At 52.0% G+C, this 26,689-nt stretch overlaps 1 protein-coding gene across 3 annotated transcripts; it reads right to left on the bottom strand.

Annotated features, from left to right (window-relative positions):
- Nucleotides 1-308: 308 nt before the first annotated feature.
- On the bottom strand, nt 309-26,065 carry ZNRF3 (zinc and ring finger 3). Of its 3 annotated transcripts, XM_063315318.1 has the most exons (9): nt 25,756-26,061; nt 14,236-14,361; nt 9,261-9,335; nt 8,482-8,613; nt 7,243-7,353; nt 6,768-6,935; nt 6,267-6,369; nt 4,378-6,069; nt 309-4,056 (listed from the first exon to the last, which is right to left on the bottom strand). In XM_063315318.1, exons 1-9 carry the CDS (start codon nt 25,951-25,953, stop codon nt 4,019-4,021), a joined length of 2,643 nt encoding a protein of 880 aa, XP_063171388.1. In that variant the 5' UTR covers nt 25,954-26,061; the 3' UTR covers nt 309-4,018. The 3 variants fall into 3 exon arrangements, with proteins under 3 accessions (XP_063171388.1, XP_063171386.1, XP_063171387.1); XM_063315316.1 differs by having other exon boundaries at nt 309-6,069; nt 25,756-26,062; XM_063315317.1 differs by lacking the exon at nt 9,261-9,335 and having other exon boundaries at nt 309-6,069; nt 25,756-26,065.
- Nucleotides 26,066-26,689: the final 624 nt, after the last annotated feature.

Here is a 26,689-nt window from a genome sequence, read left to right as displayed (position 1 = left end):
TCCCTGGAGGGGGCACGCGGCTGGAAAGGCCGGTTCAAGGGCGGATCGTTCTGCATCCAGCCCGAGGGATGGGGTCCGGCCATCTCTTGCCGGGCAGTGCAGCGGATGGGCTGCTTCACCCCACCAGTGTTCAGGAAAGGACATCAAACTAGACAGTCGACTTTTTAAAAGATTTTGTTTCTAAACAGAGATTTGTACATTTTGTTACAAAACTGCAGAGGGCTACAACTTGATTTAAAATCACTTTTTGGTCAGCAAACATTGCAAAATCTGTGTGCATTTACATTGCTTCCTGTTAACGATTCCCAATTATTTTATTCATTCATTCATTCATTTTAAACAGTACACGCTCAAATAAGACATGGCTTATGATAAATATATTAGTAAATAAATATTCTGAGAACATCTTTCCATAAATGAAATGTGCTGCTATACATACAGAATAGAAACAAGTTGTTTTCTACCATTAAAAACATTACAACTGGTAATGGAGGAAGAGCCCTTTAACCATCTTACAAATCTTTACAGTAAATTTTTATACAAAACAGTTTAAGTGCTACAGAAATCTCATTTTCTTAAAAAAAAAGTTTATTTGAAAATAGTGCCTTATGAGCCCATCATAGTGGCAATAATTATTTTGATAAAAAGGACTTTTAGAATAAAAACATCTATTGTACTGACCATTATAAAACTTTTGTTATGAAGAGATTCCAAATAGGCAACAAGAAACTACTTTCTCTACAAAAGGTAGAAAGATAATGAAGACACACACAAAAAGTGTGGGGGGGGTTAAAGAGAGGTCAAGTTGGATTTCACAGGTCGAGGGACAATGAGCTTAGAAGGCTCCAACATCCACCAGTAGCTTGCTTCTATATTCTCGCTTTCAGTGATGCTTACCAACCAGCGGCTCAGCAGCTACGCTGTAGTCCTTTGAGTGTAATCTGTGCTGTCACACTGCATACAGGACCTGCATTGCAAAGATTTTGGAAGCTTGGGAAGAGAGGCAGCACATGCGAAATGGGGAGGCCTGTGCTGCTGCCCTGCCTCAATGACTGGGGTAGATTTTTTCCCCAACCGCTCTGAACCACTGGGGAAAAGAGGTTAGCCTGCAGCACAGAGCAGCAGATAGTTGCTTCTATTTCTTCCCCACAGCTTCCCCCCTTTTTTGCAGTCTGACTGACAAGAAACTAGCAAACTAAGTCTTATGAAAAGAGGTTGAAGGAGCTGGGTATGCTTGGCCTTTAGAAAAGATCCACTCTTCAAAAAATTAGAACAGGATCACACAGAAAAAGATCACAAACATTTATCTCTCATCCCAGAGTGCTGTAGAACAGGATCACACAGAAAAAGATCACAAACATTTATCTCTCATCCCAGAGTGCTGGACATAAAATAGACTAAAGTTACAGGAAAGTTGATTTGAGGGACTGTTAAAAAAACCTAATCGCAAAAACAATTTGATTGTGAAATCAACCACCTGGTGACGGGGTGGAGGAGTCCCCTACAACTGAATGTGTCCAGCAAAGACTAGACAGCCATCTGTCTGGGATGCTTAATTTGGATCCCTGCACTGAGCAGGGAGTTCGAACTCGGGAGCTCAAACAGCCACTTTTATCTAGCTTCGGTCTGGACAGAATCAACCATACAGGCCCAAGAAAAGAAACACAGCTCCTGTGCTGTGTGCCAGGTGTCTGATAAGAGTACATGTAAGTCAACTACAAGCACTAGAAAATGCTGGTGTTAAAAGCATCCACGGTGTATATGCCAGGCATCAATCCTAGCAAGCAAATCAGCCTGCAGCCCACATATAGGATCTCAGCACCACAAGACTGTGCACCCAACATTTAAGTTGCAAAATGGCCAATTTTCAGCAATGCATTTTTTTTTATCAGAAATGAAAAATGAGGGGAGAAATGGGGAGTGGAAACTTCTGGTGGGAAACTTGCTCTTATTTCCACTCTTCAACCCCCAAAACCTAAAACATGGAAATCGGGAGACTTCGCCTCCCCTTTCCATTTCCACTCTGAGCCTCTACCCCCGACAAAAGAGGCTGCTTCCCTTCCAGGGATATCACCTGCAGTGGGTCCAGGAAGCCAGCTATAGCTTGCAACCGTGCAAAAGCTGCTCACCCAAAGACCAGGCACCACCAAACCATATGTGCCAGGACCAAAGGTGGGGAGAAGGCACTAAAGTAGCAAGGCCAGCAGTGCAGCAAGTGCTGGCTGCTGAACTTGAGTGGGGGAGGGGGCAGGTAAATTGAGCCATCAGGATTGAGCGGTACCAGCTGTATCAGAGGACAGCTGGTTGGCATCTAGGATCACCCCCAACAGGTCGCAAATCTAGGCAGGAACTGCAGGAGGAATGCGAACTTACAACAAATTCATGAGATGCAGGGGTCTGAGTGAGTTCCGCAGTGCGAGTTAAAACACTCAATTCTCTAGCTAAGGTGGACTGAGACACATCTGAGAAGCAAAACCTCCAGAACAGCTGTTCCATGAGGGTTAGGGTTAGGGTTAGGGTTAGCCAAGGCTGATATGGTGACTAGGCAACTGGATGGGTCTTGAGAATCTGGATGTTTGGTGCCTAGGATCATGCTTCTGGAGGTGTTGCGGGGGGGGGGGGGGTGACGCCACCTGCTGGAAGATACTACATGCCCATATCCAGGGATGTATATAAATGGAACCGCTATTTATGTTGGACGTGTTGGAGAAAACTTAAACCAGGCAGAAGATTCAGAAAAATGTCTCAGAAAACACAAATGAGGGAAGTGCAACAGATGGAAACTACTGTCACGAAAGAAACCCTTACTACACTGTCCACCAACTGAATTAAATAACAAGGAAGGAAGACAGCAACAGAAGTAAAATATATTTTATGTAGTGGCAATAAGGAGAAAGAGTTCTGCAGTAGTAAGAGAGGTCTTAATAAAGGATGGGAGGAGAGGGCTTCCTGCTTGAGGGCTACATACTCTTCCGAGCCCCAGAAATGTTGCCTCCACGTGATCAGAAGCCACAAAGTTAGGGCTGCTGAAGGGAAAACATGCAATATTGACATGGGCACAAACACACACAGTTAGAATGAGAAGTACTGAAGCTCAGAAAGGAATTTCATCACATCAGTCTACTACAATAAACTCATAATTATGAAATTGTTAACAGGTATGGTATGACTCTTGGGTCTTTTCATTATAAAATCTTCCCCCTTTTTTCCATAAACTGGGCAGAAAATGAAAAGTTCAGTACCTCTGCTCATCCCAACACATTAACAAATTAAACCCGGGGGGGGGGGGGGAATCTAGGCACCTTCTATGTTTTAAACAAAAAAGCCCTCAGCCCAAATCTCCAATTAGGCACAGAGAAGAACAGGAATAGCATCTGCAGACGCCAACACACGGCAACTGTCACGGTCTCAGCCGCACGGGGGGCGTGCCTTGGGGAACCACACAGCTGTGGCTGCAGCAGCCAGAAGGAATGTTTCCATAGGAAACTATTAACCATGGGAAGGAAGCGACAACACACTTGAACCCCAGGAGCAACAGGGAGGGATCCCCAACCTAAGGCCTCAACCCAGAGCAGGAAGGCCAGTGCAGGGCTCAGGCAAAGCCCACGGCAACAGCAGCACCAGGAGCAGGCAGAAGGCACTGTTGGAATTGGGCCTCTGTCCAGGCCTATTTCCACCCATCGCAGTCAGGCTGAGGAAGAGGGCTTGCATTTTTGCACAAAGGGACAGGCAGCCTCCACCCCTTGGACTCCATTTCTTTCAAAGTGCCGTTTCTTTTCTAAGGCAGTCTGGATCCCCTGGCACAGGAGGATGGTGCACTGCATGACCCAGCTACATAACTGGCCTCTTGTCCTCAGGCAGCGGCAGCAGCAGTGGATGACACTGTGGTTCGCCAAAGATCCTCTGTGCCTCAGGCAGCAGCACACAGCCAGAGCTTCTCTGGATTACTCCTGTCTCGTGTCAATGCAAGCAAAAGAGGGCTTTAAAGTCCAGCCGCATCAAGACCGTCCTCTTCTTATTAATCCCCAACCTGACACCGCCCTGGGGAACAGCAGCCTGAAAAAATGAAACTGTTCCTGAGTCTTGGCCAAGAGTCCCACATCTGAGCCCCTTCAGGTCAGGGGCCGAGATCTCATGCCAATGCAGCACTGGATGCAAGCGACTGCTCTCAAGGCCATTCCCGCTGCCACCGATACTGCTCTGAGGCTCAAAGGATCCCAAACTTGGACAAAACAAGCTCTGGCCAGCCTCCCTACAGCACTCCAGAGGCATTTCGCCAGCAGCCAACATGGCCTGGGCTTGGCCGGATGAAGGAGCCTGCCTTTCCTCCCCGCCTCACCCACCCCGCCTCCAGCCAAGATGGTGCTGCTGACTTACCCAAAGCCTGGGGGCCTTCTCCAGTGGCCACTGCCTCCAAGCAACTTTGCAGAGGGCTGGAAAAGAGCCCACGGGACTCCTCCTGTGGGAAACCCACAATGGGCAGGCACCCTTCTTGCCGTATCTCTCGTGACTCGCCAAACACCTTCATGGGAGTCCCCCGGGCCTCGCTAGGGGCTGCTGTTCCATGTGGCCCCTCCCAAGGGCTGCTGACACTGTAGCAATCTACCGGGAGCGCCAGCTCAGAGTCCCGGTCCTCGGGAATAATGGCAATGCACTGGCCTGCATCGCATAGGCCTGGATAGCAGCCTGGCAAAGGGTCCTCCGCACACACATACCGAACATTCACTGCACAGTCTTCCGTATAATGGCCTGGCCGGATGGGGCTACTGCCGGCCACCCGCTTCTCTTCATAGAAGCAGCAGGGCAAGGCCTCACGTGGGACCCCCTGTGTCCTAACACTGACCAGACCCTGACTTCTCCCTGTCTGGGGCTCCCACACAGAGCCGCACCCTGACCAAAGAGGCATTCCCTGAAGCAGCGTGCTGCCACCCCTGGCTGCCCTACCCAGCAATTCCCGTGGGGCCCCTTGTGCTTCCAAGCAGCAGGCACATGATCGCTCACAAGGCTCCCTAACGGTCCGACCACTTTCTCCAACGCCCTCAGGAAGCACTCCTGAGCCTCCTCGCTCAGAGAGAGTGTGGGCAAGTTCCTTCTGCTCCAGCGAAGAGCGGCTGCTGCTGCTGCTGCTGCTGCTGCTGTAATTCATTTCAAGGCTGCAGTCAGACAGCTGGTCCCCTGCTGCAGTGACGGGCCCAGACTGGCTCTTGCCTGCCCCTGGGTGCAGTGCAGAGGAGGCTTCTGGAAGCGTCACCTCCCCACAAAGGGCCCTGCTCTTTTCGCCTCCATGGGAGGGGCTTTTGCTGCGGTAGATGTAGGGGTCGTAGTCACTGCTCAGCGAGCTGCGGAAGGTGGAACAGCTCCCATAGATCCCCTGGTTGCTGACCTCCGTGCAGTCCACCATCGAGTCGCTGGAGGAGCAGTGGCACTGGGCAGAGCGGCTGCCACCACTGCTGCTGCTGTCGCTGCCGGGGCAATCCGCCAGATAGCCGCTGCAGACAGAGCGGTGGCCGTGGTAACAGCTGAAGCTGGAAGCACTGCCACTCTCCGGCTGAGAAGAAGGGGCGATGTGGGCCACAGGGGGGAAGAGCCTGTGGCCACCGAGAGGCTGGAAGGCACGGGAAGGGCCCTTGGCAGCCACGTTCAAGGGGAACTGTCCACTCTGTTCCTCAGGGTAGCTCAGGCCTTGGAAGTAGTAGTGCTGAAACACGGTCTCGTACTGGGAGAAGCAAGGTGGTCTGGAGAAGGGGTCGCCGCCGAACCTCGGCCTCTGGAAAGGGTGAGGCATTGGACAGGGCTGATGCTCTGCTGCACCTGGGTGGGACTCCAGATGGAGGATGGGCGGGTAGCTTTGGAAGAAGGCTGGGGTCTCTCCATGCCGATCAACCGTCAAGACAGTGACGGGATTCCCATGGGGATCCATGCTGGTGCGTGTGGGGTAGGCAGTAACTTGACCACCTCTGTGTGCGCGGGCAGGGAAGTGGACGGGCAGGATCACGCGCTGCTGCTGCCGGCCGTGTAACTGGTTAGCCATCTCCTCGCACACCAGACTGGGATTTCCCTTCTTTTGCTCTGTGCATAAAAGAGGAGGTCAGTGTTCAGCTGAAGCTGGAGAGGAGCCAGCCCCAATTCCGCAGGGGAGAACGCTGCCTGACTGTCAGCTGTGAGCCCATCCACCACTACTTATCTAACAGTGGGAGGACGTGCAGTTATGAAAAGTCTTCCTTCTCTTCAGGGACACAGTGGCGGGACAGGCTCCAGCAACTCACCAATAATGTTGTGGCGGCAGTGGGGGCAGGTGTGATGCTGCAGGAGCCAAGGATCCACGCACTTCCTGTGGAACCGATGTGTGCAGGGAATCACGCGGAGCTCCTGCAGAAGCAACAATCCAGCTGAAAGGCTCTCCCAGGCCCCCGGATCCCCTTCCCAGTTCCTTCACACCACTCGCTTTGAGCTTGCCAAGGCGGTGCTGCCCAGAACACATGCTGCTTCTCTTGCCCAGGTAAGCGGAAGGTGCCCAAGGACAGCCCAAAGCCAGGCTGGGCAGAACAGGCAGCGCCTCTCCTTATACCCACACGAAGAGGCCCAGGCAGCTCCTCCTGGGGCAACGCCGATGATCGCTGTCCTTCACAGGGAGTCCCCCGATGGAGCCAGGAGGCCAGCCACCCCGCCCTGGATGTTCTTCCCAAAGCCGTTCCGAAATGTACAACGAGCCCTGATTCGTACTGACCAGCTGCACACCAGGAGAAGGGCTTCCTCCAGTCCCTCACCTCCCCATCCATGTACTTCTCCAGGCAAATGGCACAGTCCGAGGTGGACCCACTGCTGAGCGTGTCCAGAGCACCACAGCTGCCTTCGCAGGGCCCTTTCAGCTTGGATCTGAACTTCCGAGTCTCCATCTTTTCCAGGGCCTGCAGAGCGAGCCTGTTCATGGAACTCTGCAACAGAAGAGAAGACAGACTGAAGTTCGGGAGCAAAACCCCTAATCCAGACTACGAGTTGGCCCATATCACGCAACAGCAATTTGCTAGGGGTCAAGTGTTTCACCAGTGTATTCAACGACAATTCCAGGCATGTGCCTCTGCTGCTAAGACGACTGCAGCAGAAAGAATCGTGGCCTTCCAAAGCAGAAGCAAAGTAGAGATCTGGCCCTGAGAAAGGGAGGCTGATGCAGCAGGTTCTGCTCTGTCCCAAGGACAACATTTCTCTTTTCTGGCAGCCCCAGTGAATGGGTCTAACTCTTACCTGGCTGCGACGCTGCTTCAGTTTGATCTTGATTAGAAGAACGAGGCAAACCAGAGAGACCACCACAAAAAAGGCCAAGAAAATCCCCATGTCGAAGTATTCGGTAGGTTGCTTTGGAAGCAAGGGGATGGAGGAAGCAGGAGATAGAAAGAGGCAGTTTAGATTTCCTGCAGTGTATTACAAAACCTCTTAGATGTTTGAATTGGTAGGCTGTGACAAGGGTTAGAAACATCTCATACCCAGAGGTCACTCAGCACATTGGCTAAAAATCAGTCATAACAAACCTGGGTTCCCCGTACGCACAACGCTTCCCACTACAAGTACAAAAATGCTACAGGTAACTTAGTCTCTGGCTTTATCAGTCATGAGCAGAAAAGCGACTTAGGCGCACCTACCCAGGACTGCAGCCCTATACCAGAGCACGTGCTTCCTTGGAGTTGGTGCCAATAACCTATCTAATGCCAAGCCAAATAGATGTTAGTTCTGAAAGGGAACTATGTGTTCCAAAATCTTCCCACGTGGCAAACTCTTGTTTCTAACTTGCTGAGTTCCTCCTCTGGGAAGAGATTTTTGCAATGCACCAGAAATGGAATTTTAGCATCCATCCTACCCCAACCATCACCGTTTCCTTCCGGACTGCCTGTCTTGGCAAGGAGGGCACCCATTCTCCACCTGGAGACAAGAAGCAGCCAGCACATTTGAAAACACATCTCTGTATGTAGTTCATCCTCCTCCGTTTTAGCTGCTCTTTTCCCCATCAAAGACTGAGCAGGCAGTTTGGTTGACAACCTTTCTGAATACCCACAAAAATCTGGAAAAATTTACACCTCCTTCTTCTACTTCTGCTGGCTTTAGAGTGATCACAGCTAGCCACAGCCTCCCTTGGGAATCAAGACACTTTCCTGCCTGGCTTATACTAACCCTTCCCTTTGCCACAGTGAGCTGTTGTCGATCATTGTCTGGATCTTCTTGTGCTTTTCACAACCTGACTAGTGCCTTAATAGACCTCAGGCAGAAAATACTCTTTAAAGAATGGTCCCATTGGCCCAGCAGCCAGAAAGTCCAGTGACACCTCAGAGCCAGTCAGATGGACTAGAACTGACAGCTAAGGGTCAGCAAATGACCTATCAGAACCCTCCCTGCAAAAAAGAGGGGCAATGACCACAGCCTGGCTGCAGAAACTTAAACCGGGAGGCAGTCTTGTCACTTGACTGGACCTGCATTGCCCCGAGGACTTACTGGTGGTGGACGGTGCTGGATTCTGGCCCGTGCCACTTTCTGCTTGTTAACAATGTTCATCAGCTTGACTGCATCTGCCCCCTTCACATAAACAACTGGTCGTTTCAGTGGGTCTTCCAAGCCCTGGTTCAACTGCAAAAAAGGAGACGAGGTGAATGCCAATTTTCCTCCGCTGCCTCTCTGCTGGGCAGGAACCCAAAGGAGACATGCCCTCCACCCCCACCCCATCCCCATCCTCATCCTCTCCCAATCTGCTTCAATAATTAAGAAAGTACAGCCTTTGGGACTACCCGGCACTGCCTTTGGAGATTCCAGAGCTGCGACGGGTACAAAATGCAACAGCTGAGAGCTCCTGAGAGGTCAATGCCACCAGGTGAGAACAATACCCATTTTGAAACTGCTCCAGTGCTCTTTACAGCCCAGCAGCAGGAAACCTTGGGCACACTTGCCCTGATCAGACTTGCCTGTCTGTCCAACCCTGCAGAGAAGGCTGGCTGCAGGTCCCTCTCCTTGCACAGTTCGTGGGGGTGGGCCAGACAGCAGGCTTCCATTTTATGGAGCCCTGCTTCTACTCTACAGGCCAAAGCAGGCCCTCGGTATTTAGGCTTCTTTACCCGAATGGTGCCTACGATATGTGAGAGTCTTTACGGAATATTTTTCATTATTGCAGCTGATGTTTAAAGTCTTGATTTTCCTGCACCCCACTGCTATAAATACTGTAACATCAATATATACTGACACACACTTACATACAAAGGGAGAGCTCACAAACTGCATACCTGATCAATGGCATCTGGATTTTCAGAAACATCAAAAATGACAGCTGTGGCTCCTCTTTGAATTGCCCGCTTGGCCTACAAAGAAGAGGGGGAGAGGGCCTAAGAACAGCTCCCTGCCTCAGTTCCCTCTTGGTCTACTTCCTGTCTAGGACACCAACCAGCGGCAGGTGCCACGAAGGGCTGGAGGGGAGAAGAGAAAAGGAGCCACTGGGAAGGGAGCCATATCAAAGCATAGACTCCCTATATTCCTCCCCACCCCCCAAAATGGCACATAATCCATCAGTATCCCTGACATTCCCTGCCTCTCGCCCAAGGCATCAGAGGAAATGTTCTCTGCCTGCTACTGCTTATGGCCACAAGTGGGCAACCTTGAGCCAAGGGAGCCTTCCTTGGTTCTTTTACTATTCTGGTGATTTAGGATGGGGTGATGATGCTGCGAGCCCCCCAGGAAAAGAAGAACTGTCTTCTCCTGACCAGGAGAGAGCTCAAGCGCAGGGCCAAGCTCCAGGGCCAAATGTGGCAGAGGGTGGGGCCTGGCACATCACTTGGGGGCCAAAAGGGCCTTCAGCCTCTGCCCCCTCTTCAACCTGGGTCCTGAGGCAGATCCTAGCCCCCCCTCCTCCATTCCTTAAGGAGCCTCCAACTATGTTCTGCAGAGTAGGTCTCACGGCCCGCTGCCGCTGATGCAGGAGAGAGGGATGGGTGCCCAGCCCTCAGCCACCACCCTCTGAGGGCCACCCAGCGTCTTGAAGTGGCCCTTTCTTTCAGCAGCCCACCCGGGGTAAGGGGTGCTAACCTACTGGGTGCTGCAGTCACAAGAGGGGGGAGAGGGGAAGTCCTGTCCCCCTTTCCCTGCGGCAGGCAAGGCCCCTCCAGTTCCAACGGCTTCTCGGCTTTCTCCGTTCCCGCCCCCCAAGGGGGCAGCGTACGTGTTTTTGTTTTCTTAGTGCCCAGCTCAGGAAACAACGCCACCGCACCCCACAGGCTGCAGTTCAGGACTGGCAGCAGCCCTGACAGGCGGGGCTCCACTCCGGCATTCCCCAGCACTCCGCTCTCCAGAGCTTAGCTACAGCTTGGCCTGACCTTCCAGGTTTCCCTGGCAGGAGATCAAAGCGGCCAAGCCACAAACATACCAGAGCAGGCGGCAGCCGACCCACTCACTCACTCCCCCCCCTCCTCACAAGAGAAGGCCGGCCCAGAGAGGAGCAGCAGCGTTGAAGCCCAGGAACGCTGAGCAGGCACAGACCTGAGCACGGCCCCTGCCTCTTCCCTTTGTAACTTGTGGTGCAGGCACCTCTCCAGCAGCCCAGCACCTGCAGAAGGGGGGGCACAACTGCTCGGGGAGGTGGCTGCATGCCTGAGTGCCTGCCTGCCCCACCACAAGAGGGAAGGAGGGAAAGAAGCCCCCCCCCCACGCAAGACAATGCCAGCCACCAAGCCCCTCCTTCTCTGCCACTGCATCAAGGTCTCCCTCCTCCCACCAGCAGCAGCAGCCCCAGACAGGGAGGGGGCGTGGGACAGGCAAGGCCGTGGCTTCCGACTTTTTGGGCAGTTGGCAGGAGGTGAGGCAACTTACACAGCCTAGGACGCCCGTCCTGGCCGGCCAGCCGGCTGCAGCCTTTCCACTTTCGGTCCTCTAAGCTCTGTCCAGCACCGGACAAAGGGGTATGAAGAAAACCTAGACAGACCACAGCGAGCAAGGCTACCTCCCCAGCAGGCTGAGGTGCGTCATCTGGCTTTCAGCTACCTTTACATGATATTTCTGTCTTCCTACAGAAACAACCCGCAAGGCGGCTCACAGCAAAGCAATTCCTCATTCTAAGCACATCTCTGAAAGGCAGGCTAGGGTTAGGGTTAGGCTCAGCCGTCCTCCCTTCTAACTCAACCGCCCCAAAGGGCCCTGCAGAGAGATCTTCCTTGAAGCAAACCCTGAGGCACCTGGATGCTCCCGCCCGACCCCAGGCTCCCAGTTCCTTGAGGTCTGACCATATTGACTGCGTGACTTCCAAGCACACAGCATCTTGGGGCGGCAGCTTTTACATCAAGAGAAAAGCGGAGCCTCACCTAGCAAGGGTGGGGAAGCTCAAGAGCAGGCCTGCATTTGTGGCTTAACTTACAGAAGCACAGCGGTCAGCTGAACATCAGGGGGGATATCGGATGGGAAATGCCTCCCCTGTGGGGCCGGCGGGTGAGGCAAGGCAAGGCAAGGCCCCCGCCTGGTTGTTCAGTGCCGTGCCTCCTCTCCTCAAGGTCTCTCAGGGAAAGAACTGTTTTCTCTTTTTAAGGCAAACACACCTGACCTGGTTCCAAGGGAATTCTGTTAATTACTCTGCCCAACTAAATGTATTTTCTTTCTCCCAACCGCTTTGTGGGCCAGCTCCTGATCCATCCTAATGATGTGAAGTCAAAGAGCTTCTGCTTTGGGAACGGAGATGGTCTGTAAACGTGTGGTAGTGGGGGGGTGTCTTTTTTGGGATGGCCAGGCAAAGAGACCTGTTCATGCCCAGCACCCCACACTCCTTTACGCTGCTGAGCAGGCTCAGCACCTTGCCTCCCCTTTCATCTTAAGCACAGCACCCACCGCTGTTTTCATTTTGCCAATTCCTCAGCTGGATTATTATTCCCAGCACAGGGCTTTTTAAAGATGCAACCACAGAGTGGAATAGGGGTACCGATCCTGCTAGGGTGAAGCCCTGGCTTTTACGGTTCTTGAAGTTCCCAGGACAGGTCGAGGCAACCCAGATCCGATGTTAGCATGTTGATTCACTGCTAAAGAGGTCTTATTATGAAGCACAACTAGAAACTTCTTTCCACACAAGCACAGGCAGAGCTGCAATACAGAGGCCTCAGGGTAAGGATTACAGGAGAACAAAAACAGAAATCCTTTACCTCTAATTAGGGGTCTTCCTTTGCCAAAGAGCCATTCCACAGCAGGACAACTCAGATTAAACTCAGATTCAAGCTGTTGCTCGGAGAACGTCTCCCAGCAGGTCAACCCCTTCAGGGAGGCTCCTCAGAGCCAACAATTTCTGGCCTGTAGATGGGCCTCACTTTGCAGACAGACAGAGAGAGCAGCAGCTTGGGCAAAGGCTGCCTTGGGGAACCAGGCCCCCTTTTGGGGGTCACACCCCCTTCACCTCGCCAAGCCAGCCCCTCACCAGTGAAAGCCCACTGCCAGCAGCAGGAACTTGAACGTGGTCTCTTGCTGGCAAGAGATAAGCCGCCCATTTTCTTAAGGCCCTTTTCAGCAGGCAGTATGACAGGGCTGTCTCCTCCCTGGGGGAGAAGCCTCAAAGCTAATCTCCCATCTTCTCCTCCCTGGGGAGACTTGGCACCTCCAGCATAACCAGGACCCTTCGGAGGCCACTTTGAGAGATCAGCTTCCACATACAAACAGCGCAGCACATCCTGCTGCGGCTGATAACACTGACTCCGCCAGAAGACACAGGCGAATGCTCTGCCATTCCTGAACCACCTGACTCATATCGCTTGGTAGGCAAGCAAGAAAGAACCAGGCAAGGAGAAACATTTCCTTTCCACCACACGTTGTCCTCCTCCTTTGGTGAGGAGGCGCGCTGTCACAAGGTCTGCCTTGCACCAGAGAGTCCCAGGAGCCCCCAAGCCCCTGCTTTCTTCCGCTCCACCTTCCTGCAGCCCCAGTTGAAGGACGCAAGTTGCTTCTAGGCTATGTCTCTCAAATTCTCCCCTCTCCGCTCTCTTCTTTGTTTCACACACCCATTTCAAACTGCTGCTTGGGCTGTTCTCCAGATGTTTCTGAATTAACCTGCCTGCCTCCTGATCAAATGACATCCCAGCCACTAACAGCAGCAACAAGGGAGCAGCGGTAACACAAACGGGAGCAACGTATGTCATCGCGTACACATGTTGTACCATGGGACTCCTTGTCAAGGAACAAGTCCTAACGATGTCTGAGAAAGCGCAGCAGGGGAGGAAGGCGCTGCCCCGACCTCCATTTCAAAGCGCAATTCAAACAGAATTGCAACAGCATAGTGCTACTGCGCCCCCAGAAGTATAAGCAGATTTGCATCTGAACAATTAACTAGACCTCGGAATGGCCTGGGGACCAACTAAAGCCCCAAATGGTCTGTGTGTGGCCCCTAGCCTGCTCCTCAGCTGCTAATTTTCTATAAGTTAGTTAAAACTAAATTTCGGTTTTAAGATTCACTAAGGAGTGAATTGCTCATGAAAAAGGGTGAGCTTCCAGAAACACAGTATGTGTACCTTCTTGCCTTGATCACACCCACCTATCCATTCCTTGTCACCCTGACATGCAGCCCCGTTCATCACAAGGGTCCTGCAGGCCATCCTCAGGTAGAGCAATGTGGCACCCTGTCCTGCCTTCGGAAAGAAGACATTGTTTCTCCCTCCTTCCTCGGTTCTCTGGCACACACATTGTTTGCTGCTATGTCTCAAAAGACCTCCCTTAGTAAAGCCCAGATGACTTATCCCTAACTCACCTAGTTGTATCTTCCCATCACTCTGACAAGAACACGCACCACCCAATGGCTAACCTGCTGCCAGACAAGATTCCTTTCCAAAAATCCATCGTGCTAACTACTTTGCCCTCCTCTGGTGAGGAGGAGGTTATTTTTGTGTCATGTTGCATATTAAATAAGCCACAATTATTGCTTATTGCTGTAACACACTAACTCGCTGACTCCTGTGGAAATGGATATTCTGCCATTTTCCTATTACTCCTGGAAATCCTAGGACACCCAAATGCTTGCAAGCATGCACCGATTCTATTACGGAACAAGACTGACACTTGGTGCATTGTGACCAGCGCAAAACGGAGGCCCCCGCAGGAGCTGCAAGGTCAAAAAAGAGCGCCTTCATGGAGAAGGATGCTGCTGGGGAGCCAGTCCTGAACCACCATGCAAGGTTTTTTTCCCCACTGTGTCCCGGCAGGAACACCTCCAACCCCATCTTCCCCCGGGGACTGTCCCTTCCTTACCTTGCCCAGAACAGTGAGACAGGGCTTGGGCTCCAGTTCAGGCTGCTCCAGCTTCACAACTCCAACCCAGCCGTATTCGTACAAATCTTCTTCATCGTTGCTGTTGCAGAGTCCCAGTGGATGCATCTAAGGAAGGAGAAGGAGAGACCAACGGGCTTCTGTGAAAATTTCCTTCATGAGGTCACCACTTTCCCTGCCCCATGGAAGATCAAAGAACTTATGTAAGAGGTCTACTTGCTTACAGAACTCAACAGCAGCACAGGCATCATAAATGCTTCCCATCTATGATATGGAAAAAGCCACTTCCCTGAGATAAACAAGTCCCTGATAGGAAGCAAACCAGAATTACCAATGCTCCTACTCAGGGGTTTGTTGCAAAGACTGTCTTTTGAAACTCCCGTACAAACTAGCTCTGAAGGAAAGTTTCATTTCTCCCCAACAAAACCTACACGCAGACTTTTTACCTGTCTTGAACTATATCCCTCTGTGCATACAGAGAAGGTGCATCCCAAACTATATGCCTTGGGACAAAGTTGCAGGCAGAAGAGTTGTGCATCATGCTTAAATCAGTGGGGCCAGAGGCAACCTCCTTTCTCCCTTCTCAGACTGCATGGGGCAGACCTCCTGATCTCTTTGGGCAGTGGCCATGGGAACTTCCATATTGTTGATGAGCCCTGCTGCCAGGGATTCCAAGCCTCGGATTGGCGTTCTGTGCTTCGTTTGGAATCCAATTAATTCTGTTTACAGAAATGGGCAAGATAGTGCTAGACTGTTTCTGCTTATACACCTGAGCTGCCGCATTCCTAAGCAAAGCAATAACATCTATCCCCTTCGCCTCTTGAGTCCATTTTATTTTCCTCTTCCTTGTAACTCCTCTTTGGTATCCTAAACAGCCTTGTTGATGGTGGCTAACCACAGGGGGTCTGACTGTGATATTTAATAGGAGCGCCTTCTCAGCAGGACTGGTGGCCGGGATTGGTATCTTTAGTGCCGCCTTTGTGTGAAGCCTCAAAACATTCAAATTACCTTTCATCTGATCTATACCTTTGCATCAGATGAGCATCCCTTCCAGGCTGTTGCCTCTGCAGCACTAGAAGACAACCTTAATTTTTGTTCTCTAGTTAATTTCCTTCTCATTCCTTGGTAAAAGATTAATGTTTTTGAGATGATTCTTGAGTACCCCAAACTATTTTTCACATTCAAACAGCAGATGTCATAGGAGCAATCCTGCTGAATTAGACCAAAGGCCTTGGTTGCTAAGTTCATTCCTCCATACCTGGCATTCAGATTGTAAACACAGGCCCCATTCCCAAACTGCAAGGAATGGCCCCTTTCTTTCAGTCCATTTAACTGGCAGGTAGCTTGGCATAAAGAGAGAGAAATTCAAAAATGTTTTAATCTCTAGATCAGCAGTTCTCAAACATTTTGGATGATTGAGGACCCCTAAGAACTTTGGTTTATGTGAGTTATATCTATCAATATTTACTGCTTTAGAAATTAAAACTGAGAAATTTTGACATATTTATTTAACTTTGCGGATCTCCACTGCTCTGGATGATGATCTCTAAATTCTTCAAAAATGTTATCTAAAAAGTGCCTTTTTGGGTTGAAACCATGGGGCAACTAGATCTGAGTTCCAGTAAGCCATCAATACTAAGGAGACTGCTCAAATTAATATATTTTCCATATTTGATTTCAGTCAGCCACTAAAGCTAAACTGGGATGGGAGATACATCTCAGCCCAATCCCAAGAATTTCTGCCTCAGGGATAATTTGAAGGAAAGGGGAAAAATGATTACAAGGCTCCCAAAGGCTTAAAGTCTCTGTGGATCAGGCCACAGAAGATGGGAAAGCCACAGGAACGGCCACTGACCAACCACTCCCCTCCATTCCTGCACTCGCTCCTCAGAATCCACTGTAAACTGATGCCACAGAGGATGGAGTCTCAGGCCAGGAAGGAAAGAAAGGCTAAAGGGTCCGTGTGAGAAAGGGCTTCTTGGCTTTAACCTCCGATGGCAACGAAAAAGTCATAGTTGCTTCGGAACAGCAGAAAGACTCTCTTTGGTCAGTGTTCAGATACATTTTTTTTAACAGATTCCAGAATTTGACTCTAGCACAGAAAACAACTTGGAGATATGCCATGACAAACGTTTGTTATTCTTTTCTTCTATATATTCTGCCAAAATATGTTCTAACAAAAAATAAAATTGAATTATTAAGCCTACATAATATCTTAGCCTGACCTCAGCAAGAAGGCAGAGCACCAGCCCATCAAGACTGATGCCGAAACTGCTGGTTCACAAGAATCTTACCTTTTTCATACCGTCACTATTACATTCAATAAATTTGTCTGATTTTCCAATGCCATCAGACTGGTGGCGATGCTCCCCCCTCCCCAAGCAGACACCCGTTCTGCAGTTTGCCAGGTGAGAGATTCTGGTTACGCGCGGGGAAGCCAGAGGCGCCCAACTACACAGCAAGAAGATGCATGAGAAACCAATTTAATCTGAGGTTCCAAATCAGGCCGTTTAAACCTTTATTTTTAGTGGCATGCTTTGCCTCACATTAGAGGCCAGGACTGCTGGCGCCTCGAGACTTCCACACCAGCCTCCTGGCATAAGCAAGCCAGAAGTAAACTTGGGACAGAACCCTGCCTAGACCTTGCAGGTCTGGCCAGTAGGGAGGGGTCACAGGAGGAAAGCGGCTTCCTCCTCCTCTTGGAGGAACCCACCCCAGGCAGCCGGCAACTTGGCCGCCTGGCAGGTACTCCCTCTGTCCCACTGCAGCACATGCTCCCCCACTCAAGCAAACAAGGATGCCTTTGTCTCTCCCTTTCAAACCCCAGAAACCAGTCTCACAAGCTGCTGTGATTGCATCAGTGAGAGCTTTCTGTATCAGTTCTGCCTTACCTAATTCCGAAGAGCCTCACCGTGTCACAGCATGGCCACAGCGGGCGGCCTGCTTTGATCTTTCCAGGGCAAAGAAGTGGGAGGAGAGCTGATAACATCTCCTCTGCCTCTATGGATACTTTTAGGGCACTAAACCCCAGCAGCGGCACCCATTCCTGCCCACTGAGTCTTTGCCCATTCAACTGGAGCAGCACCCGTGTAACCTATCAAGCATGGACAGGAGCTTATCGCCAGGCCTGGACACTCATCGCCCAACTTCTGTCAGAAGACATCTACCCCGCCAACAGGTCCTTGGTTTTCTGCTTTGGGCCACAACCTCCAGGCCTGTGAAGGACATCCAAGCAGGGCTGTGTCTCTACCCCCCACCCCCACCCCCCGCCAAGATGGGTAGGAAGGAGAGGACTTCCCGTGTTGCTGCTGAGCCACGCTGACCTGTAGCCCGGAGTTCCAGTGTGTGGGAACTGCAAGGTTGTCTTTCCCTGCATGTCCTAGAGATGCAATGGGGGGTGGGGTGAGTGGTAATCCAAGATACTTTGTTTGCTGTTCAGCTCAGATGCCTCCAGACTTCAACAAAATGCCTCCAATAAGATTCAGATCCATTTGCATGGCCACCTGAAGTTTACAGTCTTCCTGAACACTAAAGTCAGGCAAGAGCTCTGCTGCCTCTGAATTGCCCCTGCAGGTCTGTAAAGATGAATCTGGATCTATAAATCAAATTAGACCAATTTTATAGATCTACTGATCTATAAATCAGAAGGGCTTTATTAAAAGCCTTTATTTGGAGATGCCCACGGGTGACGCAGAGACCACCGGTGATGCGAGTGCACTACTAACGTTGGAGAAATCCCACAGACGGCCTGGTGCACTGCTGGTACAGAGGAACACAGGCCTGCAGCCAAAACTGACCTGCTCTGCTGCACCTTGCAGGAAACTGTTCTTCAGCTCCTGGAAAGAAGCACTGGGTCAAGGGGCTGACCATCCAGGCAACGCTAAAGGCAGAGCGGGGAAGGCAGCCATGCCTCAAGGCCACGAGTGCTTTATGCCTCAGGGGTCACAGGGGTTCTCTTGGACAAATCAGATCCAGGAAGTTCGACCCACAACTAAGCTGCTGCTCTGAAAATTAGGAAATCCAATGAATCAAAGTAAAGTCTCTCTCTCTTTCTCAGAGTTATCGTATCCAGTAATGATAATAGGCTGTGTAGTGCTTTGGACCCAGTTTAGTAAACGTGCTCTGGAATGTGTCAGGGCGACAACGCAACCTGCTTGCGATGAACCAAAGCGGCCATGTTGTTTTCAAGATGGTGCAGCTGAAGCAGAACCCTTACAGCAGCCACTCAGTCCTGGAAATAGAGCTGCTTTAATGAGCTGCAAGAGATGCTGGATTCATGATTTGTAATCCCACACATTCTGAAGTACCTCCTCTGGATCAAACCCAAAGAATTGCACAGCTCTGAATGATCGTAAGAGCCAGCTTGGTCTAGTGGTTAAGGTACCAGGCTATAAACCGGGAGACGAGGAGTTCTAGTCCTGCCTTGGACACAAAGCCGGCTGGGTGACCTTGGGCCAGTTACTCTCTCTCAGCCCTGGGAAGCAGGCAATGGCAACCCCCTTCTAAAAACCTTGCCTAGAAAACTGCAGGGACTTGTCCAGGCAGTCTCTGAAAATTGGACACAACTGAACAGAAAAAAAATGATCGTAAGAAAGTAAGCACATGTGTGCGTGTGTATACATACACTCAGTGCAAAACTACTGAAAACCTATAGACTGAACTATGAGCACCACTTTTCTAATACGGCAATTGTTGCTTATACAAAAGCTTTTGAGCTTTAAACTGGCATATTTCCATTCCTAGAAGTTTAAACAAGAGAGTGTTTGAGCTAAGCACAATGCAGGTTTTTTGCCTGTCTCTTTATATGCAGCCAAATATACTTCTCACTCCTTCCTCACACCCAAGGCCATACAAATCCCATCCCTCCTTACTATGAGTTCAATACCAGGAGGCCCCCTTCTAATCTCCACACAGAGATGGCTACTGAAGAAGGATAAAGACCAGGAAAGTCTCTAGCAGGAGAACAGCTGCAAGTGCGTATGCATGTGGAAGAGGGTAGAAATTTGCTCGAGATGCCTGAGCAGAACAAGTAAACATCTCAACTACTTAGGGCAAATGAAGATTATGAAGCGAGAGGCTTTAGTCTCTCCAACATGCACTGAGTTTGTAGCAGCAAAGCTTCACTCCTCCACAGCTGGCTAAGGGAAGCCTTAGCCCACCCCACCTACTGCCCTTCGTCTGCTCCATCCGCCAATGACGTTTTGTATTATCAGGGATCCTCTCTTTCAGAAAGTGAGTAATCTGCCTCTCCTCTGTATAGAGCAATACACAGCACCTCAAGCATCAGCTTGCTCTCACTCACCCATCCAAGAACCATCCCCAGCATGGGGGCCACAGGCATCCTGAGGCCAGCCGTGCGAGAGAAGGGATAGAGCATCCGATGGTCAGACTTCGCTTTTCCACCTATTACTTGTTTTGGTTACCTTTTGAATCTAACCAAACTTCTTCTCCCCATTTCCCAAATCAATCTTTTACTGGAAGTCAGCATTGAAATGGAGCATTGATTAAAAACCCATTTTCCTGCAAACAAACAGCTGGAACAGCCCCGCTCCCCTACCTAAGTGAACAAGATACTTTTCCTGAGGTCTGAAGCAGCTCTCTTGGGAGCATGTGTTCCCTTATGTCCACTACTCAGACGAATGTTCTTAGAGAACAGCGGCTAACAAGGTTCTCAGCTAACAGGCAATCCCTTGGCCCTCAAAAACAGTTCTTCTATGACAAAGAATGGCAAGCCACTGTCACTCCTGGAAGCCAACAACGGCCTAGCGGCCACATTGAGTCCACCGGAAACTTCCCACCATTGTTCTAAAAAACAGCACTGTCTGGATGTTAAAGAGGGAGCCAAGTCACGTTTTCCTGAGGCAGCTGAAGCACCAAGCCAGGAGAAGCTTAGCTGGTGCCAGATGTTAGGACACTAGCAAGTGAGGCAAAGAACCCATCTGCATTGGGACAACAAGGTAGAAGGATCAGGAGGAAGTACATCAAGACATTGCTGATGTCCAGGAATTCCTCACAGCCACAAGAAACCCCACCACCTCTCCAAACTCTTTGGGTCTGACCCTCATCAAGCAGCATTCAGTGCAGAAGCCAAACCCTTCCCACAGCATCTGCATCCATCAGAAGAGGGACCCATCAGCAAGCAGGCCACCGCAAGGGCTCCTTTGGTGGAGGTGCTCAGTCCCCAGGAAAACTGGTGAGCCTTGCCCCCTCCTGCCAATGGGCTCCCCTGCCAGTTCAGCTCTGCTGCCCAATGCAAGAGGGAGAGAGGGAGGGAGGGGAGGAGAAAGGAATCAGTGAGGCAGGTCTGGTGCTTTTGGACAGCAGAGAGGGGGTGGCTCAGCCTCTGGCCCAGTCCTGCTGCCACGTTAGCCAGGCCAGAAGGAAGGAGGCAGTTCAGTCCAGATTTTCCTCTTAGCCACTTCTTACTACACTTCAAAGCAGGAGTATTTTTGTACAGCCCAGCAAGGAGTGTAACAGGCCAGCTGCTTGCAAAGCACAGGGAGTTAACCCTTGGAAAGCAGGCATCTTCCACCCTGGCTATCCCCGGCCAGGGAGAAGGAAGAGAGGAAAGGCGGCTGGGGGCCTCAAAAAGCCACCCTCGATGTGGCTGAAAAGCTGCCAAGATGACTGCCCACACTCTCACCAGGCTCAGACAGCTCAGTGTGCTGCTTCAGAAATTCAGCTTGGTGACTAAGGCAAGACCTCAGTTCCTGCAGAAACCCTATAAATAGTCAGGCTGGCTGGAGGTTCAGAGCGCCTTAGAAATCTACAACTTCACTGAAAGCCCCAGCTCCAAAAACACTCCTTGGATCCTGCGCCCAAGCCCTTCGGCTGTGCCAGCGATCTCTCTCTGCCAGCAGGTTGCCAGGAAGCCTTGTGTTGCCTGCCTTGGCTGGTACTGGGGAAGGTTCTGGGCCCCACAGTCCTGCCCTTCCCCATTTGGTCCTGGCACAGCAGGCAAGGAGAGCCCCTGTGTGTTGTCAGCCTGGGGAAGGTTCTGGGCTCCACAATCCTGCCCTTCCCCATTTGGTCCTGGCACAGCAGGCAAGGAGAGCCCCTGTGTGTTGTCAGCCCCCCCCCCCAATCAGTCTTGTGACTGTGGTGAGAAGACCCTCCAGTCCAGGACCAAAGAGGTACCCCACAACTCCTCCCCTCTTTTTAGGACACCAACTTGGGTCAAGTGGAAGACAGAGAGAAAAAGCAAGCGAGTGCCCCGTAGGATTCCCCCTCCACAAGGGGTCACAGAACTGAAGAGCTGAGAGGGGCCACTGAGGCCACTTCCCTCCCACCCCTTGGCAAGTATCTCTGTACTCAAAAATTCCTTGTCCTGCATGCTGGAGCAATGGAGAACAGGGATAACCCCCTTCTGCGTTGCATTCTTGTAGACATTTGAAGTGCGCTACGTATCTCCCCGCAGTCTTCTCTTCCAAGGCTACGCGTGGCAAGCTCCTTCAGTCTCTCTTCGCAGGACCACTTCTAGTCCCCTGCTCTTCCTTGTAGCCTTTCTCTGAACTTGGGGCACCTTGTCCAATTCTTCTTAAAGCAAGATGCCCAGAATTCAAGGTGTGTTCTGATCAAAGCAGAAATTGTTATCATTGTTATTATTAAAGTGATTTATCCCCTCCTCAATCTGGAGGAAATCTAGGTGATTTTATAGATAATAAAATAACGTAATAAAGTAATAAGTAATATTACATTACAAGAGTAACAATTGTAATGCTTGTGTTAATTTTGGCACAGTTGTTTCCACAACTATTACCTCCCATAATTTGGACACCAGACTTCTGGTTGGTGCTGTTATGGCTGCAGAATTGTCAAAGGATCAAATGGCCCCAACCCAGAATATGCTTCTGTCCCCATCGTGCTGGCAAAACCACTTGGCCCCAGAGGACTGCAAATCTGTTCAAACCTGAGCCCGGAGGGCTTGGCTTAATTCAGAGCTTTGGCCACTGATGCACGGTGCCAGATCCTCACCCTTGTGAAAGAGGTATCTCTCCCCTCCTCCTTTGCTCACTCCCCTGCTTGCAACAAAAGGGAGCAGCAACGCCTTCAGTGGTCCCAGGATGTTCAGGTCCATCAGACTGCCATACATGGCTGTGGTGTAAGGCTCAGGTATAAAGTACAAACTTCTGTATGCGCTACATGAGCCCCTGTGCCTGTCTATGTTCCTCAAGAGACCTACCAATTCTGTCCACAAGTAAAACCTTCATTTTGACAAGTCCTGCCCAGCCCCCATCTGTGAAACAACAGTGCATCCAGCAGCCTCAAAGATTTGAGGTTAAGAATGCTGGAAATTCCTGCATTTGGGCACAATCCCAAACAAGGTGCTGTAAAAATAAAATTGCATCCACAATGTGTGCTCTGGAACTCCCACAACAGATTCTGCCACAGCAGGTCTTCCTCACTGCTACTGACACAGTTTGCTCTCTTACTGGGCACTGCCCAAAGGGGGGCTTACATCACTCTTTCAGTTTCTACCACAACCAGTGCACCCTTTCAGAAACGAAAGGTTCAACCCTGTCTCACTTGCTGAATCAGCACAAGCCCCAATGGGCCACCCTATGTGAAGCTCATGCCACTGTTTTTACAGAAGACCGTAGCACTACACATAGCTGCACAAGAATTTGAAAAGCCATCTCCTCTTGTGCAAATCAGCCTGAGCATTCAGATCAACCTTGGAGGGCTTGTCTGAGTTCCTCTGTCACCAGAAGTAACGGAAATTGTGACAATAAACCAGGGGTGAGGGTGATGGGAGGCAGCATCCTGCATCCGAACCGCCATTCACGGGAGGCCTGCTGGCACCTTCCCTCTTCCCAGCAGTTGGGTGGAGACTTTTTCACTCCCCTGCTCTGCAAAGCTCTCTGCTTGGATCTTGGAATTGTACTGATTCTACTGTGATGCTGCAGATGATGGCGATGATCATAGCTTTGAGACTGCTTTGTATGTGGGTACCACTGGCACCCCACTGACCAAAAACGTGTAGGGAATAAAGAAGACACCAGGATACCTGACCCACAGCTAAAAAGTGGGAAGGAGAAAGATACACGTACCCTACAGGGTCTAGGTCACATTTGGTAGTTTCTATTACTTCCTGAGCCATAAATCCTGGCTTACAAACCACAATGGTTGAGTTCAGACAATGCGCTAAGCCAAAGCCAAACCAACCACATTCTGGCTTAGCTAAAGTGAAGCATGTGCCCAGCCATGTTTCAATGCTCCTGGTCCATGACAACAAGCCGATGGAAAGCCATGGAAAATCTGGAATTAAATTTGCTCAACATCTGGCCTACCTCACACAGCTATCAGGAAAAGGAAACAGATTACTTCCCTATTTAAGCCACCCTGAGCCTCTCAGAGCAGGAAAATGCTGAGAAATGTGGCCACTTCTCCTACCCCACCCCAGAGCAGTTGTGCTCCCTGGCATCTTGACTAACTGGGATTCTCTTCCAGCAGCTTCCCTGCTGTGCTGCCAGCCATGTTCCTTGTATCGATGCCTCTTTAAGGGCAAACCTCCATCTACTTGGCCTCCTCAGCAAGGAGATAGGCCCATTCCACAACCCTGTGCCCCTAAGAACAGGGCCATTTAGCCCCACAATTCCCCTGTGCAACTGATGCAGCATCAGAGAGACTCTGCTCAAGCAGTCAGGAACATCAGGTTTAAAGCAGGTTCAGACAGGGAATGCACAGTCCCTTTCGTAACCAAGCCCAAAGCTGCAGCCCCTGGCAGGGACAACAAGGGGCATTCTGGAAAATCCCAGACTAGAGTCAGGCAGCCACGTTACAAAAGCCCAGAGAGGCTCATCTCCTGCCACTGTGCCCCACTGCATCCAAACACGGCCACGTTCACACTTGCAAAGGATAAGTTCTGAAAAGGCCTCTTGCCTCATTTTCATTCCTGCCTCCGCTTCCATTTTCCACAGTGCCCAAAATAAACAGCACATCCACAAAGGGCTCAAGATGAAAGGAAGAACTTCAGTTACAGTATAAAGAAGTACAAGCTGGAGTGATCTGAGGCTGCCTATAAATATGCAAGATCAAAGCTGGTCCTGTTAAATTAAAAATGCTGTCACACAGATAGGAACTAGCCTCTAGCACTGCCGGCTTCAACATGTGAGCCTCTGATCGAGGCCGAGGGAGAGAGAAACAGAAAGAGGCTGAGCACCCCTAGAAGCTGCATTCACCAGAAGCAAAGAAGAAAAAAGAAAGGAAAAAGGTTCACCGGTAGCAGATGAGTTTTAATAAGGTGATTACATACTTTTCGTGCAAGTTATCAGAAGTTAACTACCTCTCACAAGGCAGCCTCTGGGCTCTACAGGGACACTGGGCAGCACTTCTTTCTGATCTCAAAGCTGGAGCACCCCTTGCAGGGCGGCCCCCGAGCAGTGTCTTCTGTCCCAATCCTTCCTCTACAAGCCCTTGGCTTCCCTGCAAAGTAGGGCCCAAGAGCCTGATTTTTACCCACCACCGCACCCAGCCCCACACAGGCTTCTTCTATTCCCAAGGGAAAATTCTGACCACTTGAGGGCAAATGCTGCTGCCCATCAGCATTCAGGAACCTCAGTTGAGGAACCATGATGATTCAACAATTCCATCCTCAACCATTCCATCCTCGCTCTTCTTGCGGCCCCTTGTTCCCCATCCTGTCTACAGGACACCTTGCTCTGGAATGGTTCCCAGGTATGGGGAGGGGCTCTTCAGCGCAGCAAGGAAACCAAAGGTCTCAGGACAGGGGTGTGTAAGAAATTAGGCTTAGCAGAGAAAGACATCCACAACCACAGTGGGTTAAGTCCTCCCCTCCTGTGCCCAAAAATGCCACCACCAGGCCAAGCCCATCAAAAATGCCCACATACAAAGCAAGCACATAGAGATGGGAGTCCTTTTCAAGTGAGAATGGATGGGGTTCAGGGCATCCCACCCCACAAACACACAGCCAGCTCTCAAGTCCCTGAACTGAAACCCAAGTCCAGCCAGGGCTGACTACCCCTGCAGAGCAGGAAACACCCTCAGTCTACCCTCAGAGCCTCAGGCCACGCGACACGCCTGGCCTCTTGCAGGCCCACTGCCCCATCCCCGTGGCCCTCAAGAACCCCAGAAGAGGGCTCACAAAAGGGGCCGCCCGCGGAAAGCAGCAGCAGGACCCCACGATTCCGGCCAGGCAGTAGGGCGAGGTGCAGAGGCGCTGCCCTCCAGGATCGCGGCACCGCGTCCCCCTCCAGTTGCGCCGGCCGTGCGCTCCACGTCTCCGGGCAGACCCAGGGCCGCTGCTCCCGGGCAGTCCGGCGACCCTCGGCAGCGCACGAGCCGACTTCTCCCGACCCCGCGTGCGACGGGGACTGCCCGGAACGCCCGAAGTCGATGTGAAAACGCTGCGAGGGGCGGCCGTTCCTTCCTCCCCGGGCGCCTCGCGGCCCCCCAGCCCTTCGTCCGCGCGCTCTGCAGATGCTCAGAGGCCGCCCCGCCCCGCCAGGCCCGGAGCCATCTTGCGCCGCCGCCGCCGCTCACCTGCACGATCTCGCCCTCGGCGCTAAGCGTGGCCCCGGCGCGGGAGAAGCGGCCCTGCAGCCCCGTGGTGTAGGTGGTGTAGTCGCCGCTGGGGCTGGACTCGAAAAGCACCACCTCCACGAAGGCCGCCTCCCGGCCCAGCGCCGCCGCCGCCGCCGCCAGCGCCACCACCAGCAGCGGCCCCGGGCCCGGCCTCATCGCGCCGGCGGGCCCCCCGCGCCGGCCCCGGGCAGCGGTGGCGAGGGGGGCGCCCGGCCGGGATCGCGCATCGCTCCGCGGGCGCAGCCGGCCCTCCCTGCGCCGCCGGGCGGCTCCTCCTCCCCTCACTCCCGCTCCCGCCCGGCCTCGGCCTCGGCCTCGGCTTCGTGTCGTCTCCCGGCGGCGGGGCGGCGGCGGCGGCGCTCTCCTCCTCCTCCCGGCCCAGCCGCCGCGTCCCTTTCATCCGCTCCACGTGACAGGGCCGCGGCTGTCCCCGCCTCCGGCCCGCCTCGCCGCCGCCGCCTCCTGGCCGGGCAGCGCGGGGCCCGGCGGGTCGCTTCGCCTCTGGTGCGGAAAACGGCCTGGGCGGGGCAGGGTGACCCAAGTCCCGGCCAGCCGGCCGGGAAAGGGGACAGGCTTATGCCCCCGGCAGGGGTCCTCCAAAGTCTAAGGGGGATCCGGCGGTGGAAGTCCACGTTGCAGCCTCATCCTAAGGCGGAGAGGGGCCGTCTAGAAACACCGGAACGAAGACAGCTTTCGGGGCAGCGCGTCTAACGCGCTAGGGTACCCTAACCCTCCCCCTCCCCCTCCCCCTGCCAAGGAGCACCCGTCCCCACCCCCTGCCTTGACCAGCAGCGTCAGCGCTGGAGGGAGAGCCCCCCGACAGTAATTATTCTTCCGCAGCTCGGCGGCCTGGAGAGGAGCGGAGGTCTGCTCGCCACAGGGTGCGGGCATG

Source organism: Candoia aspera, chromosome 15 (genome assembly GCF_035149785.1).
Source record: "Candoia aspera isolate rCanAsp1 chromosome 15, rCanAsp1.hap2, whole genome shotgun sequence".
Taxonomy (NCBI): Eukaryota; Metazoa; Chordata; class Lepidosauria; order Squamata; family Boidae; genus Candoia; species Candoia aspera.
Note: the sequence above shows the minus strand (reverse complement) of the source record. Positions and strands in the feature narration are given on the sequence as shown.

Bases quoted from the DNA above. Each gene is read 5' to 3' on its own strand.
- ZNRF3 (XM_063315316.1), bottom strand. From the start codon at position 25,953: ATGAGGCCGGGCCCGGGGCCGCTGCTGGTGGTGGCGCTGGCGGCGGCG. The intron at 6,370-6,767 runs GTGAGGGACTGG...TTGCTTCTGCAG, and splicing joins AGAAGTACATGGATGGGGAG to GAGCTCCGCGTGATTCCCTG. The intron at 6,070-6,266 runs GTGAGTTGCTGG...TTTTATGCACAG, and splicing joins CTGCCGCCACAACATTATTG to AGCAAAAGAAGGGAAATCCC.